Source organism: Thermobia domestica, chromosome 1, assembly GCF_964235325.1.
Source record: "Thermobia domestica chromosome 1, izTheDome1.hap1.1, whole genome shotgun sequence".
Lineage (NCBI taxonomy): Eukaryota > Metazoa > Arthropoda > Insecta > Zygentoma > Lepismatidae > Thermobia > Thermobia domestica.
The window spans coordinates 313,375,587-313,396,545 of NC_137454.1; the positions used below are offsets into that span (position 1 = coordinate 313,375,587).

General features: G+C 35.0%; 1 protein-coding gene across 2 annotated transcripts in view; it reads right to left on the reverse strand.

Moving 5' to 3' along the window:
* The window catches only part of LOC145667850 (uncharacterized), a 75,710-nt gene that overhangs the window by 34,432 nt on the left and 20,319 nt on the right, over positions 1-20,959 (reverse strand). For both annotated transcript variants that reach the window (XM_081735284.1, XM_081735290.1), the window contains 4 exons: positions 16,745-16,945; positions 14,266-14,409; positions 8,141-8,272; positions 4,371-4,517 (listed from right to left, as the gene is read on the reverse strand). In XM_081735284.1, coding sequence (XP_081591410.1) covers positions 4,371-4,517; positions 8,141-8,272; positions 14,266-14,409; positions 16,745-16,945 — 624 coding nt within the window. The remainder of the gene's footprint in view (positions 1-4,370; positions 4,518-8,140; positions 8,273-14,265; positions 14,410-16,744; positions 16,946-20,959) is intronic.

Consider the following 20,959-nt stretch of genomic DNA (forward strand, 5'->3'; position numbering starts at 1 on the left):
AAGTAAGGTGAAGGTCAGTTGTTGGTTCGGGTTTATCCAATATACTACCTGGTTGTCTCAGTTCAGTTACATAGTGAACTTGTGTAAGAACACAGTGAACATGGGGCCTCCACAGAGCGTCATAAGGGCGTGAATGATGTAAGAGTTCAAACTGGGGTCGAGCGCCGCTGCAGCGGGGCGGAAGATATACCAAGGCATTGGTGAGGGTGTCGTGAACACACGGACAATGCAGCGGTGGTTTAACAAGTTTAAGAACGGTGACGAAACACTCGAAGACGCAAAACGTGCCGGAAGACCAACACATCTACAAAATGAAGATCTTCAAACAGTAACAATGGCGACACGTATGAGGGACTGGGACTATTCAGTATGAGTGGGGAAGCCATTCGGAAGCACTACTAGTTGGGTCGATTGGTTCCACATGATTTGGCTCCGGGCCAGAAGACAACGCGGGCAGACACCTGTGTTTCTTTCCTGCCTTGTCTGAGGAAGGAGAAATTTCTGGGTAGTGTGTCGACATGTGATGAGAAGTGGGTCCTGTACGAAACTCTACGGCGCCGTGCTCATTGACTAGCATCCCATGAAACGGTTCCAAAACAGTCGAAACCAGCACTGCACCAGAAGAATGTCTTAGTGTGTGTTTGGTGGACTGCTCGCGGCATCGTGCATCGGGAACTGCTACCAGCTGGTCAGAGTATCAATGCAATTATGCATTGTCAGCAGTTGAGCCGTGTTCAAGAAAAACTCAAAACTCTGGAGCGAGCACCTTTTCATCGCAAAGGGATCCTCCTGTTACAGGACAATGCTAAGCCGCACGTGGTTAGGATGACCCGGGACACCATTCTACGCCTTGGATGGAAAACACTATTGCATCCGCCATACTCTCCGGATATCGCACAATCCGATTATCACATGTTCTATTCCTTGGCAATCACCTTAGAGGAACCAGTTCAAATTCTTAGTAGAGGTGCAAAATACACTTGATATTTTCTTCGCTTCACGGCCCACCAAGTTCTAACACGATGGAATCCATGGCCTTCCAGAACGTTGGCAGAAGGTTGTCGATGCTGATGGAGACTATTTTTGATCTTCCAGGTACGTCTTAGGTGACATATCGATATTCGAAGGTTGTGGGTGAAAAAACGATAAAACTTTCTTGGTTACCTTCATAGATAAAAAGAAAAAAGAATAGCAATTGAAAATAAATAAGAACAGAAAAAGGGATAATCAGAAACAAAATAATTAGGAACAGAAGATAGAAAAATTACAAATTAAATAAATAAAGAATAAAATAAGCGACACAACAGAGAATTCAGTCAGGAAGTTTAAAAATATGCCCGCTCTAGAGCATAGGAAAACGTTGTAATTCGTAAAACACACACCATTAGCTCCATACTCGAAGGCGATTCTAAGAAGAACCTTGTTATCCTGTTATTTTTCAAGCAAATAGCACGTCATTAAGGTGGAACCTTCATATTTCTGTACATCGTCTATACATTCTGTACAATTCGTTGCTCATTATTTCAGTTTTCGGAGATAACTAACGTTCTTTCGAAGTTTCCACCATTTCCTACCTTCTCCAGAACTAATTACAATCCTCCGTGAAGACGAATGTAAGTTGATTTTCTACACTTCTCCGGATCACAAATGAATTAAATCTGTGAGTTTTATGTCCCACGGTTATACCGGCTGGGAAAAAGGAGACAGTGATGATGTCCCACGGTGGTGAGTCACATGCTGTTGACCCACGACTCACTGACCCACTCAGAAAAATTGACCCACCGACCCGCTGTGCCCACTCCATCTCTGCTATGGAGATCTAAAGGAAATTGCCTCGGTTTGGCATGCAGCCGGGGTATACAAAATACTGCTCCTTTCTATGCGAGTAGGACAGCAAGGACAGAGAAATCATTATTGTGGAAACAATGGCCTGTTCGCAATGAACTGCTACCTTTACATAAAAGTGTGGCACACATTCCTCTTGTTGACCCTAAAAATGTGTATTTACCTCCACTGCACATTAAGTTGGAACTTACGAAAAATTTTGTGAAAGCTATGAACCAAACATCACGTGCATTCATGTACTTGCGACAGAAGTTCCCAAAGATCAATGATGCTAAAAATAAAGGAAGGAATATTTGTAGGACCTCAAATTAGGGAATTAATGAATGATAAGAACTTTGTTGACTTGCTGAGTGATGTTGAGAAAAAGGCATGGCAGCCCTTTGTGTGTGCAAGAACTTTTTAGGCAACCATATAAGGCAGAGAATTATGGCGATATTGTACACGAACTAGTGAGATCTTATCACCCATGGGATGTAATATGTCACTTAAACTGCTGAATGACTATTTCCTGAACGACCATTTGTACTTCCAGGAAAACCCTTTTGGTATTAATGACGAACATGGTGAACGCTTTCACCAGGATATTTCTCAAATGGAAAAACGTTATCAAAGCAGTGGAGTGCAGCAATATTGTCTGACTATTGCTGGACTTTACGAGGGATTTTCCTGAAGCAAAGTTTTGCAGGAAATCAGGCAGAAAACTTTTTTGGGTAAGTTTCTTAATTTTTACCTACTTGCATACTGTTCATTCTTTGGCTCCCTTGTGTACTAATACCGATTTTAAAAAAAAACTTTATGTAAGAATCTATTGTTGCGATACCATGTATTTATGGCAAACGTAATACGTAAGCTTCCATAAGCATGCACAAAACCCACTTTCACATGAAAACTGAGGCCGATGGAGAAATTCTGCAATTTGATCTGGATTCAGGGGCAAATTATCTTCAAGAAACAGTTTGTTTTGTTCTTCTGACAGGAACGTCATTTTGTATACCAGTGTAATTTACCTAAACTTTGAGTTAGGTAAAGCATCTACTGTCTTTGAGATGATGGAAAGAGTGCGCCAAGAATTAGACTATCAGATTGGTGTGTGTAGAATTACAAAAGGCACTCATATTATGCATCTTTGATATGGAACATGTATTTAGAAACTTTTTTTCTCTCATACAACATAAACTGCAAATCATTACTACTAAATAAATGTGACTTATTAACGTTTCAGACCGGGAAGCTCACTTACAATATTCCTGTATATCAAATAAATTTCTTTATGCTTTATCCACGTTTTGTAAAAGTTTTGTTCTGTAACATATTTCTTTTACGTCTTCGTCTCAAATAATGATTGTACTTACAGATGTTTACGTGTCACCTGAAATTTAACCAGCATATTTGTATATTTGATCTTCAAGATACTATAACATAATAACTTTGCTTTTCGCATGGCAAAGGTTTACCTCGATTGTATTAAAGTATAAATGAAAGCAATTTAATTTTGTGCTAGACCTTTTAAAACTATTGGATATGCGTTTCGTGATATTATAATCTTAAATGCATTTCTCGATAAATTTAGTTTATCATCAACGTCATTATTATTATTATTATTATTATTATTATTATTATTATTATTATTATTATTATTATTATTATTATTATTGCGATTACAGTACCATCTAGTAAAAGTTACATACTTTGGTCGCAAAATCCGAATCTACAATAAAAATAGGGGGTTTCCATTTGAAATTTTTAAGTTGCCCTCCTCCCCCTTAAAAAGCAAGAGAGCAATTTCATTTTATGTTAGTTGAACAAATCTTTTTAAAAAATTTGACACGTATTTCCTGATTTTCGAATTTCCAGTATGTTTCTCGAGATATTAAGTTTAATATCAACCTGTCACGTACGATAATATTCACTTTTTTTCGCGAATGTAGTGTCATAAAGAAACATAACGAAAAAGTACTTAAAGTAAAAATTACATACTTTTAGTTGCAGAATTCGAATCTGCAACAAACATAGAGGAGTTTATTTAAAATTTTAAAGTTTCCCCCTCCTCCCTCCGTTAGGGAGGGGGGTAACTTCATTTTCATGTTAGTTGAATAGATCTTTTTACAATATTGGTCACGTGTTTCGTTTTTGAATCTCAAGTGTATTTCTTGAGATAGTCCACTGTCTCGACCTTTTTGTTACACACTATATATATATATATATATAATCTCCAGGTGAATCCTGCAAACCATATTAATCTTAACTTTTGTATATGATTGTACTAGAAACGAAAAGACGATTGATGAAATGAAAGCATGACCTTAGTATTTTTATTTCCTTAGGACGTCACTATCCTGAAAATGGTAAGAAGCCTATTTAATAAGAGATTAATAGCTAATCTATACACAATTTTTGGTGTTGCACTCTCCACATTTCGGGATACCCAATTCATACGTATTTGCTTACAAAATAACCATATTATGTAGGAGTTTCAATGTTGAAATAATTTGAATAACGAGGTATAGTAGATTAAGATTTATTACCATTCGTAGCAGAAGGTGAAGAGGCATCTACAAGAGCAGGTGTAACTAGAAATTTGTTGCGGCGTCTTTCCCTCGCCGCCTCGTTTCTCGTAACTTCGGTCACTTTTTTATATACTTCTTGTTGAAAATCAAGATGAATGACGCTATCTGCGAAGCAAAAAGATATTAAATCAATAACAGGGAATCGATTGTGTGATTAAACTAAATACTGAGATAGAAAATTTCAAAGACACCATATTCAAGTATTTATTTATTTGTATATAAGTGTAAAAGCATAGACCCCTAACATACATTCTTAGGTAATAGACCCCTAACAATATCGAAAAAAATACATCGCAAATTTATTGCAAATCTTTACATAAATTTTCATGTTATCAATTATGTGCAAATTCTCATTGCTTATCAATAATTAACCTAAAACACCCTGTTGGAGTAATTTACAACAACAGTGTTGCCAGGGGCCGCGTTTCTGCAAAAAAAAAAAATATATATATATATATACTAGCAGCGTTCACCCCGCTTCGCTGCGGTCACCCCGGAACGCAATAAACGTTGTTACTTAGATAATTTTTACTTTTTCGCTTTCAAGTGATATCGCCTGTCATTTATGTTAACCCGCCGAGTCACATGCTCATGCGGGTTGCATATAAATACGTTTATTTTTACCTATGATGAACTAATAACAAAGGATTTGTACGTATGGACACTTGAATGGTCAATTATCTCAAGACACTGGTAATTAAAAATTAAAGTGATATGATAAAAACCATCTAGGGTCCAAATCCTAATAACCCCCCAAAAATGAAAGAAATTGGTTCAGCCGTATTAGCGTGATGAGTTCACAAAGGATTTGTGCGTTCTCTTTTATATATATATATATATATATATATATATATATATATATATATATATATATATATATATATATATATACGGATTAGATTTAAATAGATCTTTATATGACAATACTGCATCAACCTTGTCACATTTAGACACAAATGCATAAATGTTGATGCATACTGTACATATAGACAGGAATTCACCCGCAGGAAATCAATTTTCTGTAACTGAATATTGATTTTCTTCATTTTGCACATTTTTATTTCACACTTACGGTAATATCTTTCGTTACTATACAAAAATGTTACATGTTCCAGCATTGGTCATGATCTCGAAAATATCTACATAGAACATGCTTACATTTGTTTCAACTCTCACATTTTTACATTCTTAGATCAAAAGATATATGCAATCGAACTTTGGGTTGCGCAACTTTACGGACAAACTGTGTATAGAATATATATATATACGTATATATATATATATATATATATATATATATATATATATATATATATATATATATATATATATATATATATATATATACAGGGTGTTAATGAACTATACCGACAAACTGTAAGAGGTGATTCCTCTCATCGAAATAAGAGAAAAAGTTCACATGGACCTAGGCGAAAATTGCATATTTCAGAGTTAGGGCTGTCCAAAATCACGAAAAAGCTAAATTTCAATAAGCCCTATTTCGAATTCCAGAAACTGTGGATGGTGGTTCTTATCAACGTAAAGGAAAGTAGGCATTCACAATCCAAAAGTGCATATTTCATCAATTGTCAATAGGTGTACAGGTTGTAGTTCTCATATATGTCTTCAATCGAGTTTTCAGATATACCCTGATTTCAAGGAGGGTCCAAGTAGGCAGAAGGTAAACCTTGACGACAATGGGCATCCAATGTTTCGGAGGGAAGGAGGAGGTGTTAGGAACCGGCAGCCCCATGTTTCTTTGTCTTCGCAATACAGTGGCGGAGCCAAGGGTGGGCCTGGGGGGGCAGGCCCCCTTGCTCAAAATCTTGGCCCCCCTAGCGGCCCCCCACACAGAGTGATACTGCTATAGGTCGACAAACGGTGAGTTAATAGTGGCCGCAAGTGAAACTACTACCGAAACATATCTCAACAACAAAGTTATCAACTGCAGAATATCGTATGTTGCAATAGTCTGCGTTCCGAGCAAAAATCTTCAGGCTCCTTTTTGTTTGTAGTACAGCAAGATCTACTTTATCGAAATCTGTAAGGTGTATGCATTGACCTCAGCATCTGAACGTTCCTTTTAACTTCTGTCCCTTATCTGGTTGTCTTCTTTGTTTTCGACAAAGATCGACAAAGAACAAAAAAAAAAAAAAAAAAAAAAGCAAAATCGGTCTGCATTCTGATTTGCTTCAATGTTGAAAGTCATACTAAGATAAGAGATGCTTCCTTACAAATAGCATGTACTGCAGTGAAACATTACACTTGTGTTGGACGAAAGAAGTTTTCGTACACTAAGTAATTAATTTCAATCGATTATGGCGACATAGAACAAATGCATAGCGTCCATTAAATAATATGGTATTATTATTATTATTATTATTATTATTATTATTATTATTATTATTATTATTATTATTATTATTATTATCAAATAATATCGAGAGGTCTTGTTTAATATACAGTAAAAGAAGAGAGCAGAAGTTTTTATTATTTCTGTCATTCTCTCTGCTGTTCGTATCCCAATAGTTCGAGAAAATTTAAGATACTGAATACTACCAACACCTACTATTTGCTACTGGTACTGGTTCTCCTTCTCGTCTACCTTCTGGTCTTGTCTCTAGGACGTCTAATTTCCTATGCTCTTGGCCGTGGCAACTAAGTAGAAACCTTCTGCTGCGATGTTAATAAGCGATACTAGCGATCTCCAAGGAAAATGGAGTCAGCGCTTGGTGGACCTATTCTACTAACTAAAGTTTGGGGAAATGAGGCTAACAAAGTCGGTGATTCTTTATAAATAAATCTTCAAGAAGTATCTTCTTTTAAACTATTTTAACTGTAGCTTAATCCCAAAACTGCTACTACTAGAGAAATTCCGAAATTTATTACAGAGCCAGTGCTACAATCTCCTGATTACTAACCATCAGGTAAGATACCGAGATGATACAACTTGGTCGCGGCAGTAATGCTGTTTTGTGGAAAAGTGTAGTTACTCCCATGACCAGGTTGTATCATCCTATTATCTGATGTTTGTGGGACTGGTCTACAGATATTCCATTCAATAAGTTCAGTCAGTGAATATCAATTTTTATTACAGATTTATATTAATTCTGCGTCAAAATATGCATTTCTGAGAAAATTACATTGTAGAAATTATGCAGAACAGTAAATCAGTGGTGACATTGATTTTTAAGAGGATATACTAATTAATATTCAAATCTAATATTAATTTAGCATTGACTACAGCACAGTAGCGTTATTTCAACTACATTTGAATTCATTTTAAGGCTTTGAAACATCCGAGACTCAGAGGATAGAAATAAGGGAAATTAGTCAATAGGGCCACCGAGGAAGAATCTTGGTAATCTCTTCAGTTGAAATATTTATCCACGAGGGATCAATCACACCATCTTCCGAATCTTAAGCTGATGTTCCACCCCTGAGCTTTCACGTAAACTTTTGTTGTTGGAAATAGACTATCCAATATGGCGGCCATAGTGACCAAACCCGAAGAGGGATTTTTTGGGACTTTCTCTGATTTACTGTATAGAGTTTCATGATCATTTTAGAAAAGATTTCGGTTTGTTTTTTTGAATGTCTGGGCACAGACCTAATTGCACTGTACTATTAATAAAGTAGGTACTGACATTAGCCAGAGCCTGACGCAAGCCAATATTAAATGAAAGTTATTTTATGTAAGGTCTTACAAATATATGTGAACATATTACCTGGCTTATTTCCTGAAGATTCCAGCTCATCAACTGCAAGGGTATCTTCCCTAGATTTTTGTTCAAGCAACACAAACGTGTTTTCTTTTAACTTTGATCCTCCAGGGGGTTGCCACAATTCAGGGATACATTCTGCAGAAAATATTATTTTTTCTCTTCTTGAAATTAAGAAGTGCCAGATTTATTAGAAACTATTGACTAGGTGTCTCTAGCATTTTCTACTAAAACGATGACTCAGTATGATGTAATATATCTATTAACATAAAGTTACACTTCTGTTTTCAATTTGTACAATTTATTACAACAGTTATTGTATATTTCCCGGTTCATTTTCTTTTAAGCTATTTGCTAACTTACGCTGCATGATCAAACGTAATACAGTGTATGTTAAACAAAGTTATTAGTATTAAATCAACTTATAACAAATTAAGTGGGGGCGTGTTTAAAAACTCCTCGAAATGTTCACTAAATATCATTAACCGACGCTAACTCAAAATATTCTGGTTGCTGCTCCAGTGACTAGCACGTGCACTGTTTCAGATTATTCAAAGGTGTGTCCTCACTATTTTCTTTAAGTAATTATAGTATAATAATATTGTAAAGCGTATGCTATTGTGATGTTTTGGAACGCCAGTGTGATAGAACATTGTAATTTTAATGTTATAACAGGAAGTATGGTTTCCTATTGTTAATATTTTGAATTATGTATGTTCAAAATTCTTTGGACTAATGCTACGTGATGCGCTATCTTCAGCTAAAATTAAGCATTTAATTTTCTTAGTCCGTGGGTTTTCTTTTCTCTTAAAGTTATGTGCGTTTGATCTAATTTAGTGTCAAGAAATTGATGATTGTTTACTATGTTAATCACACTCATAGATTATGTGTAACATGCGCCTGATAAGGCAAAGGTATTAGCAGAAACCTTATTTCAGAGGGTAACATGAGAGAACCCCCTCCCCAAAGCCATGATATACCTCAGGAATCTTATTGTAGTATAATCAAATTTAGGGAAAAGGAACGATATTATTGGAAATACGAGCTCGTATTTAAAATCTGTAAATTCATGTAATTCACGTAATTCAAGGCTGGCTTGAGTACAAAATACCAACCGACATAATTCAGACAGTTCAGATGGTACTTTGTACTGAAGCCAGCTTTCAATTGACAGATATATAAACAAAAAGTGGATTTCAAGTTAATTTAAAAGCGTTATACCACAATATTCTACCAATATTATCAGATACGAAAAACAAAGAATCCTAGTTAAAGTGCTTCGAGTGACAGTTCTTAGTTATATAACAGTATAATGTAAATAGTGAAATGGATTCTTTAAGGAAACGGTGCATGTTTTTTAGCAGAGCAAATATATTATAATTATTGACTTAATTTACATTTATTACATTGGACTATTATCTGGACATGGACTGCTCGTTATTTCAACTAATTAATTTTTGCCAACTAATGGTAAGAGCGACGAAACATTGTAATGAGGAAATGGACAGTGACAAATTTAAAAAGTGGTTTGAAGAACAATTATGGCCAAATATTCTCTAGCGTCCGGTCATAGTAATGGATAATGCGTCTATTCATACACGGCAAATAAACAAAGTATCGACTTCGGAAAGTTAGAAATCTGAGACGCAAATGTGGCTAGAAGAAAATAATAATAATTTCGATAATAGGATGCTCAGAGAAACACTTTATACATAAGTTGATTATTGAAAACCGGGAGCAAAGACGATACGAAATAGATACTATAGCAAAACCTAAAGTACACGCTGTTGTTAAATTTATCACCTTACCATTGTAATTTTAATCCAATAGAGTAGAGTTGGTATAAGCTCAAGTTAAGGATTATGTGCCTAAGCGGAATAAAACATTTAAAATTTCTGCTTTTAAAATACTTCTGTGCGAGGCTGTAAGTTCAGTGTCCCTGAACACTGAAGCAAGGCGGTATAACATGTGGAACGCTCAGAAGAATTTTATTGGAAAAAAGAGAAACTACTGGATGAACTCGCTGATCTTTAGTGATTAACTTGCCATCTCATTCACAAGATAACCAACATGACGGCGAAGGGAAAGCAAGCTCTTCGGGGGGGATAATCTTGAAATTCGACCATTTCCTCCCTAAAGTTAAGTGAAAACAAACTCTAACTTACTGCCTTCCCGAACCAATTTCCAGTACCAGCATGTTCTCAAATGTTTATGAGGCTGAATTGTATACCCTAAAATGAAAATCTTGCATGAGTTTTAATTTAATTCAACAACAGTACTGATTTTCTGCATTTGTTTATTGATTTAGTGTAGTCTTACATCTAATATTTAGACTCGATTGTTGGTACAATAAATGATGATTCTATGATTCGTGGAATAAGAATGTGACAATGGAACGATGGCATCCCGGAAAATTTTGTTCCTATTTCATATTACAAATAGGACTCGAGATTTTATCTCTATTGTACTAACTCTTAACGCGTGGCAACAACGCATTGCAGACAGATCCATCCTTTAGGCGGGAAGCGTGTCAAGATTAAACAAACTTACTCTAGTATAAGTGGATTGTCATCTTATGCCAGTTTTTCCTGTGTCCCGTTTTTGCATTTTCTAAATCTGGTCGCCCTAATCTAACTAAAATATGAGGAATCAATCTACCATCTTCAGCCCAGATATTGTTCAAACATTTCTCACTTGCATTCACAGGTATATGAAGCAATGATCGCTCTTGTATTGCTTGGGATCTTAAGAAGTTCGGAAATGTGTGATTGGACTGTCTTCTTCTGATTGAACATATAGAATCTGGAAGGAACTGCAGAACATGAAATTTAATAACTATTTGTCTCGTTTTTAAAAAAAAATCGGAAATAGTCCTCAAATTAAATAAAATCTCCTAATACTATGCTGCTAACGGATGTTATCTCCATGAGGAAGAGAACTGACATTCTCTTATACTAGGACTTAGAAACTAAGGTAGGAATCGATTGCTTGGTTTGATTTTTAAATAACAAAGGACTTAGAAAGTAAGTAATAGATATTGGTTAAAGGAAAAAGGGGAGAGATACAGACTCGAGAATCGAGAGGGAACTCAAGCACAGTACTTCGCATCACATATCAATTCTTTGATGACTTTTCGGTGTAAGACGTTTTTGGCCATGGATGTGATGTTTATAGGAGGGCTTTCATTGGACAGAGATCACATTTGTGTAGTTTTCAAACGAATTTCACATCTAGTTCTTTGAGCGTCTGGATTCACAGTTGGTCTCTCTCAAAGTGGCACACGACTCCCGGGACTCTAGATTGTCAGCTCTAAGCTCTAGATCTTTGTCTACGTACATCATTAGTCTTGCTTTTGCTTCCATTAATCCAAAGGCAGTTATTACTCTTAATCTCGTTCCTTTCTCTAATTTTAATCCTTCAGCTCTGATTTGATTTCTAATCAACGTTGTTCCTGGACTTTTATCAATTTAGAAATTATCGGAATGCTGATGAAATTAAGTTATCCTGTTAGAGAGATAAAATTAAGCCGGCAAATAATGATGATGTTGGGTAAAAAGGATTTATTTGTTGTTTGTTGAGAAAAGTTAATTGAGGTGTAATGATAATTTTTAACTAATTGTCTGAATTTTTTTTCAAGTCTAGTCGACAACCAGATGCAGGATGTTTATGATGCATGTTAGATTATTTATTGCTAGTCTTGAAGTAAGACAACAGAAATCATACTCATATAAGTTACCTGATTATTAACAGTAATTAATTTATTTATGCTTTCTAAACAAACATATTTAAAGTACAATTTCTAGGGATTACTTCTTTCAAACAAACGTAGTTTAAGTTTACAAATAGAAAAATAACTTGAAGGTTTGTTACGGATTTTATTGTCTGTCACTCTATTTTATTTATTAAATATTTTCATTAGTATTTGAGCTTAATGATGCATAAAATTGGAAAAATTAGTTGTGAAAAGAAGAAATATGAAACAATGTAATATTTCTGCATGTGCATGTTTAATTACCTTTTCTGTACACAATCTAGACGAATCATAGTGGCATATGAATATATAAACGTTGTTGGATGTTGCTTATCTTTAGTTTCTTGTTCATAATATTTTAAATAAGCGTTTCTGGGCATTTTTAACTGAGAACCAGTTTTAATAATCAGAATGTTCTATGGACCACCCTATTCATTTCTCCGCCAAAAACAAATTCATGTTTTTATTTCATCTTTAGCTTCAAGCATATATATACTTGTACTTTTAAAATGGCATTAATTAAAATTGTTTTGATTCGTGTAGCATATGTATTGTATGGGTCAGAAACATGAACATTTAGTAAACGTTTATGACGTTTACCCAAGTTTAATTGGAAATGGTCATTAAAAGCTGGTCAATGGTGTAGTATTCATAATTTCAGAATGTATTTATGTCAGTTGCTTACGCCGCCCTTGATCGGTCTTCACGGCCCCCAAGTTGGAAACCACTACTACAGAGACTTGAAATCACTCTAATAAATGCATGATAATAACTAGTAATATCGTATTGTGCATTGTTGAAGCGAGTTATCCAAGTATTCCCCTATCAGTAATTTCAATCTCAAATTGAATGAGTATGTCTCTAATGTTAACCCTTTCAACACATACCTTCACAATTGTGAATGCTACTTTCAGCTGTCAAAAGATGCGAATCAAAGGATTTTAGTACACAAATTAGCTACAAGCACATTTGTAAGTGTTTGAATGATAAGTTCTCAGGTACTGAAATGCCATCTGTTGAGTATATTGGAAATCACAACGTTTATAAGTAGTGTGTTCTGCACTAACAATCATGAGGGTATCTGCTGAAAGGGTTTTAAACAAAACAAATATTATGCTTTACAAATATTAAAGGAAATTCTCTCGAGTGGCGGATCTAGGCCGAGGTTGGGGGCCTAGGCCCACCCAGGTTTCTGGGTGAAAAAATAATTAAAGCTATTATTTATATATTATTGAAAGCTCATAGTAAACTCATGATATACCTATCATAGTCTGGGTTCTAGCTGACCCCCCAGTTTTTAACTTCTAGATCCGCCACTGATTCTCTCGGAATTCTTGGGGTGAATTTCTCACGGAAACATTTCATTTACAAACGGAGGGGCGTGAGGGAATCGTAGTATGTGTGTATGTGTGTGGCGTGGAGGTAAGTGGGATGACTGCTTAACTTTGACTGACTTCAACTCCAAGCAGTGGGCATTGTGACAGACACAATATAAACATATATCATATTTTGCCAATTTGTATAACTATTATACAAGAAATTCTGGAGCATATGTTAACATCGGAAGCGTAGAGGAGGAAAGCTCGTTCTCGTTGTCAATTGATTTTAAATCCAAGTAGTGAACATTATTGTAAAGCCTCAAAAATATATTACATATTACATCAAAATATTTTCACAATAGTCATCATGTAACAGATCCTAATGGAAACAGAGGGTTAATTCACCTTATATGCTCTCACTCCTGACAGTTGTTAAGCAAAACCACCGAGCCTGTGCGAAAACCTGAAAGAAAATCTTCATCGAATAAATTTTATGAAAGTTAGCGAGGAGTTCTAAAAAAAAATGGGGAGGAGGTGGAGGTTAATTCATGCTCTTCCATAATCTTAAGTCCAAGCATTGGGGGTGATTTTGAAGAATTAAAGAACATATTTGGCACATTGAACCAAAATCAAACACTTTTTTTTTAATTAAAATGTTCAGGGTACCATGTTTTAACTGGTGGAATTCATCCTTTCGTTGCTTGCCGATTTTAACTTTAAATCCATGCAAATCATTGGAATTCCCTAGAAACAACTATACAAAAAAAAATAAACAAATCGAATAATTTTTGCGTAGATTACACTGCAAAATTGTCTTATGTAAACTTGCAACATAGATGGGATTGATTTTTTCACCATTTGACACCATCATTATTTGTGGATTCCAATCTCAAACAATAAGGGATATTTCTACATGTTAAAGAAAGGCAGATCTCAAATTTCGTTAAAATCGGTTAATCTTTACTTGAGGTACGTTTCAACCGATGGATGAACAGACCCACAAGTGCTAATGGAGTCGAATGGTAGAAGTTTGGTTAACGCTTGCTTCAATAATATCTTACCATCTGGAATTGCTGTGGATGGTTTAATTCCAGGGAGAATCTTATGTTTTGGGCTTCTCTTTGAGATAAAAGGTCCACTTCTTGGCTTTATTGGAGGCAGTGTTTTCTTCTTCCTCTTTCTATCTGGTGAAGTCGTAGATAGATCTGAAACAAGAAATTTCTAGCAGCAAATACCCAAAAATTTATCCAATATTTTCTTTACTGTTTCTACATTTTACTTAACTATGTTTTTGTGATTTGTAATAGTAAGAAAAGAAGAAAAGAGAAAAGAAAACTGTACTGTTAATTTTCAAAGGTTTTCCTAATACCTTTCAGTAATAAAAGTAAGAGAAAAAATTGTTTTTCTCACAATGTTTTATTATGTGAGGTAACAAGTGTACATGGGAATTTTAGAACGTTCTCTCTCTACTATATCTCTCGAGTTGGCATTAGTTTCAAGTTATTAAAATGCCTGAAGTACTTATATAAGATATTTAGACATGATAATTTCTAATCAATTTTTGTCCACTTTACGAAATCCAAAGGAAAGAATCATCACTCACAAAAATGGTACCTGCTTTTCTAATTACAATCTAATACAAACATTTCACAAAGCATGGTAGATAATAAAGTCATACTAATACCTACGCCTAGTAACTAACATAAGTAAACATTGACGAAAACGAACTAAGCTTTGCAAAAGATTCTCAGTTACTCTCTTCGTCTTGATGTAGGGAGACAAATATTTATAGATTGAAGTATGTATGTGTGTATTACGTAATACGTGAGGTCTCTATACAACTATAAATTAACTTTTAACGTGTAAAATCTGTCAAGGTTATCTCTGATGATTAAAATTGTTTTCATAATACTTTATGAAATGGTTACACTATTCTTGTAAAGTGTTTATGCCTTTCCCGCTGGTGTAGTGACTAACGCGTGTGCCCTTGGTCCACAGGATTACAGATTCAATTCCCACTGCGAGGATCTTGAAATTTCACCATATTATGTTGATTCGTATTCGACCTTAAACTGTAGGTTTACTTCTCATCTAGTCTACGTGCAGGTAAGAACGATAAACTCCAACCTACCAATAAATGGAAATAAGAACTGAAACATTTCTGGTGTCGTAATGAATAGAGTAGCTCTCAGGCTAACCACCAGGTAATTTCGAAACGTCGGACAACGTTGAATTTATTTTATTGTAGCCCGAGAACTGTTCTATTCAACTAATAAATTGTTTAAGAAACATGACTTGCGATACACATTGGGTGAATCAAAAGAATCCAGAAACATAGAACATGTCGACCATTCCAATCTCACATTCTACATCTGGACAGGAGTGTTATCTTTGAGAGTACGGTATGTCTAGTTTATGGCCGCTTCTTGAAGTTCGTTGTATTTGATCAAAGTTTTGGGTTATATGTGGCATAAAACAACATTAGAAAGTCTTCCTGAACCCACTTATGTAATACAATTTTACACACGTATCGCCATTTGAGAGCTTCGAGACAGATACTAAACATAACGTTAATTCATCTAGACCAAACGTCATTACACAGACAACTTATAAGATTAGCACTGGCACATGTAAGCCCAGAATTCTGCGCTTTCCACCTAGTCGGTTTGGTTACCTCTTAGAAGTTGTTACCTTTGACAGAGGGTACTATTTTACTCAGAACATTTCCAACATTTACTCAAGGAATGGGCAAAAATCTCCTAGGTCAAAATCATAGGATTCATTAATCCCATGTCTCAACAGGTTAAGATTTTACTTCAAGCTAAACATCGATAAACAAGTTGTTAATCTGTACCTATTAGCTAGCATTTGGTTTTTGTATCAAATGGATACAGTTCAATAAGGGAAAGGTTTATATAGAGAGGAGTCTCTTATTCATATTCTTTGTATAGACATACGAAAAATATACCCTTATGGCTTATGGCTTCTTCCTATCTAATATTTATTTTTGAAGGAGGGCCTCTTCAGTTGTTATTCTGTCTTTTGGGGTCATAGTAGTACGCGCCTGAATTATTTTAAATTGTAGTTAGATCACATTATTGACCATATCAGACATTCCAATTTAGGGCGAGATAAACAAAACCTGATGAAATGTGTATTTCCTGCTTCAAAGTGCTATTGGGTAATAAGTATCTACGTATTTACGGTATAAATATTTATTTGGTATATTATTTCAGTGTTCATTTCCTTATTCTTGAGTTTATCAGAAGCAAAGCGCCCTCTCGAGAAAGAGATTAATCTATTAAAGGAATTTCTATCTTCGAATGTCTTCGAACGCGTAATTCGTTGGATATCATCGCGTAACCATTCAAAATTTTAAAAAGTCCTCATGGAAAATGGCACTTTTAGAAAGTAATACCTAAAAATGTTTAATTGCCAAATATTAAAAGTACTAATGTTTTATTAATTGGATGTCCTAACTTCCACTCCATCTTTGATATTTACAGTATTTGTAATAAATTTTAAAATATGAATGCTTACCTTCTCTTGATGTTGAAGAAGAAGATGATGATTTTTTAGGAGACGTGAAGATCATACTTTGAGAAGATAGTGAGGATAGTTCTACAATTGTACTCAGATTAATATTCAGCACTGGTCTGTAGCAATGCGCTTCACGTTTGTGTGGAAGGCGTTCTAACGACTGCAAAGCAAGATTTAAATTTCTGCCCTCCTCCTCTTCACCTGAAGGTCAAATATAAGCAACAGAATAGTAATAAGTAATTTTAACAGGAAGATAATTCAAGAGTAACACTAAGAAATAAGCACTCAAGTAGCATGAACTTAGGATATATTAAATGTAATGGTTCTTTCAAAAACAATTCACAGGAAAAGATATTACAAAAGTACGGACTACAACATGATTTGAGACTATATAAATGAAATATCTTTTTATTTCAAAGGAAAACAGTTTTATCTCCAGTTGTTTTGCCTTTTACTCTTTCTGAATATATGGAGTAAACTCTCTCGGATTATGCGGTAAGGTTTACACGAATGGGAAGATTTTCAGTAGAAATCACAATAAGAATAGTCATGCCTATAAAAAAAAATATTTCCGCCTCGTTCATTCACTTCTATTATAAGATTAGCAAGTGTGGAATATTTTATTCCAAAATTGAGAAACGTTAAAGGTAAATATCTCAAATAATTGGAGGTGGATATCTTCCCTTTTGTTAATAAGCTCCTCAATTAAATTTTATATTGTTCCTGGTTCCTTAGGGTGAGATAATTAACTGTTGAACTATGAACAACTTTTGTATTAAGGTGAGTACTAACTCTTGGAAACCTTATCTGTTTACTTAAAGAAATAAAAGTTATTACTTTTCATTATTCCTTTGAGTTAACTGAAAAAAATCTTATTAAAATATTTGAGAAATAAAACTAGATAGTGTTAACATTTGAGGGATAGTTGGAAGAACTGTTTAAAATTAAAATATGAATCAAGAAAACATAAGAAAACCAAAAGCATGGAGTATTTACTAATTCACAATATCGGAAAGTCTTATACAAGTATTCAACGAACTACAAAGAAGAAAGCTGGTGCGATAAGCAAGAATAGGTTATCCTTAGAGACATAATGTTGCTTTAAACTATTGAACAAAAATAGTGATACTTTTAAAAGTTTCTCATTAGGAATTTGTGTGTGTATATGGACATACAGAGTGTTATTGAACACCATGTCATCAAGTTTAGGATATGATTTGTTATAAGCTATCAGATTACAGAAACTCCTTCTTTCAGAGTTATGAACAGCCAAAGGTGCAGATCATCACGTTTTGAAAATCCCCTTGTTGATCTTTCGTAAGTTATCCAAAGAATACCTCAAGAACTAGTATGCGCTTTATCTAAATATTCATGTTTCGCGATACCCCGGTACCGGAGTAACAGATTGTATAAAGTAAGTTTGGGAATGGGATACATTGTATGTACTGATTGAAGACTCATTGTGTGGGTACCAGAGAATAATGAACATGAATATTTCTATAGGGTACGCACTAGTTCCTGTGTAATTCCTTGAATAGCTTGGAATAGGTCAAATAGTTTTCAAGTCTGAGTGTTTTAGAACTTGATTTTGCATTTTGGATGTTTTATAACTCTGAAAGGCTACGTTTCCTGACCCATATTAATTAGAACTTTTTACGTTTATTTGATATAAGAAAGCACCTCCTACATTTATGACACGGTGTTCATTCTTATCCTGTGTATTGTGGTGTCTATTTATGTGCGATATAAATACAGAGATTTAACATTTATATTTCTCCTATAACCTACAACCATATCCTATATGATTTAACATTTTTTGCACTTCTCTTTGGACTATGCTTTAGAACAGTCCGTGAAACAATCCATACTTGTGTTATATAATGCAAGGTGGACTATTAATTATATCTTCTGATAGTAGAGACTATGAAAAACAAAAAAAAAGCTAAAGCATTCTAAAATTGGTATAATGATTATTACAACGTGTTATGATTGCATTCGATTTATAATTGACTGATTAATTTATTATAATAGTTTAATCACGACGCCAGCAGCGAGGATAATTGTCGCCACCCCAATAAAGCTAGTAACTGACACATGCTGCATATTCTAAATCCCAAAGGAAACATCTAAAAAATGTAGTTCTCATATAATTTTTACAAATTAAAGGAAACAAACCAAAAAGTGTGAAAATTAAAACATATGTAATGAAAGTGCTGAAAGAATAAGTAATAAAATATATGAAGTGGTGAAGGAACATGAAATACGAATTGCAACCTATAAATATGTGTTAATGAGTAACTTATAAGTTATAGAACAGCACTATAAATGTTCATTTAAAAATCAATCTTAAAGAATACGACAAGATCCAAGATGTGAAGAGAAGAAAATAGAACGCAAGCAGTTACTTGATTATTTGTTAGCAGTGGCGTGTGCAAAGGGAGATCCTGGTTTTATTCCCTCCTTCCAACATGATATTAGGAAAATGTAAAATATATCATATGAAGATATATATATATATACAAAATTACTGAGCCCTTATGAATTTGGGAGCTTGAACCCTCTCCTTAGATCATGAAATTTTGTGTACGCCACTACTCACCAGCAATTCAAGCAAACTTTATAGCTAAGAAAATTTTTAACCTACTTTATGCAATCTACTGCTTAAAATTATCACTTAAGGAATCAACAAAGACCAAGTTGTATTTGTGAATGTATTGACGAAACTGGTTACGTAACTCCGAGATGTAATAAAAGGAAGATATGTTATCTAGGGTCATTGGCGCAAATCTGTCTTCAACATTGGGGGGGGGGGGGGGGCGGGTAACACCGATCCCATATATCGGGTGTTGCAAATAAGTGTTACAACTCTTGGGAGGTGAATTCTGCCACTGAGACAAGAAAAAAAGTTCTCTTGAACTTTCGGCTATCGGACATAGTTTCAGATCTACACGGTGCCGAAAGCGTGGGAAAATGACTTTCGGACGCCAATAGTTCGGAAACTATCCAACGTAAAGAGGGCGGGTAAAAAATTCACTGAAGAAATCATACCTGCTCTGTTGAATTTTGCATGTTTCACAATCCTACCATGCACGCGCAAGGGATTCCCCAAAGAACGTAGGGAGTCCCGGATAATCTGCTAAATCAAAGTAGGTCTAAATGGATATGAATTAATGGGGTTTTGTACCAGGTAACAATAATTCGTTTGTATTAAGTCGATATCTGGAACAAATACAAAATGGCGGACACTTTCATGTTCGTTGTGTGTGTGGTTGCATAATCGCCAGGTACGCATGCTGGCCAACAGTGAAGTTCTGAGTATTAAGTGTAGCGAATTTGTACTCAGATGCTCTAGAAAGATATCTGGAGTGTCGGTAGAGCACAGCAGATGAAGCAGGGTGATTCACATGTGGGAAACACGTAACGAAAAATGCCCAGAAATGCACTCATACTCAGTAAACATGAGTTCAAAGCGTCGGAAATGTAAGGATTAGCGCCAAGAACATGAAAGTCAATTCACCAATAATATTCCCTCAAACCGACGCAATATGATGTGCACGGTTGCATACCAATAAGGATGCAACAACTGAGACCAAGTTGAAATTGTGCAAAGGGACTCACTAAGAAACTGGGTAAACTAAATGAATGTCTCTAGTGGGATCGCATGATCGATATTGAAATGTGGCCAATGTGTGTGTTGATATCGACATGTAGCTAATGGACAAATGTCAACATGTCCCACTGCTGCTGGGACACCGTCTCACATGCGAAAACTAGGAAGACAACGTTGTACATTCTGCTATTACATCTGGTGCACTTTTTGGTAGAACGTAACTAGAACAAGATTGTATCAATGTCCCACTTTGTTTGGGACATTGTCCCACAGTCGACACATATAAAAAGAAATCTCTTAATCCATGGTTCAAATTGTGATAAAGCGTGAAAATAACAAACTTGTATCATGTCTCACGTCTTCTGGGACATATGACGTACTCGATATCAAAATACCTCCAGAAATATGTATCTTGCACACAGTACATCCCAAGACAAAGATGAAAATGAACCAATTTGGCACATGTAACACTACAGCTGGAACACCATTCATATGGAAAATAAAACGGCATGAGAAATAGGAAGAAACGTCTTAAAGCTGTGATTGTTTACAACTGTGCAGTAGGAGTAACAAAATGTAACCCACAAGCATGTCGGGAGGCTGTA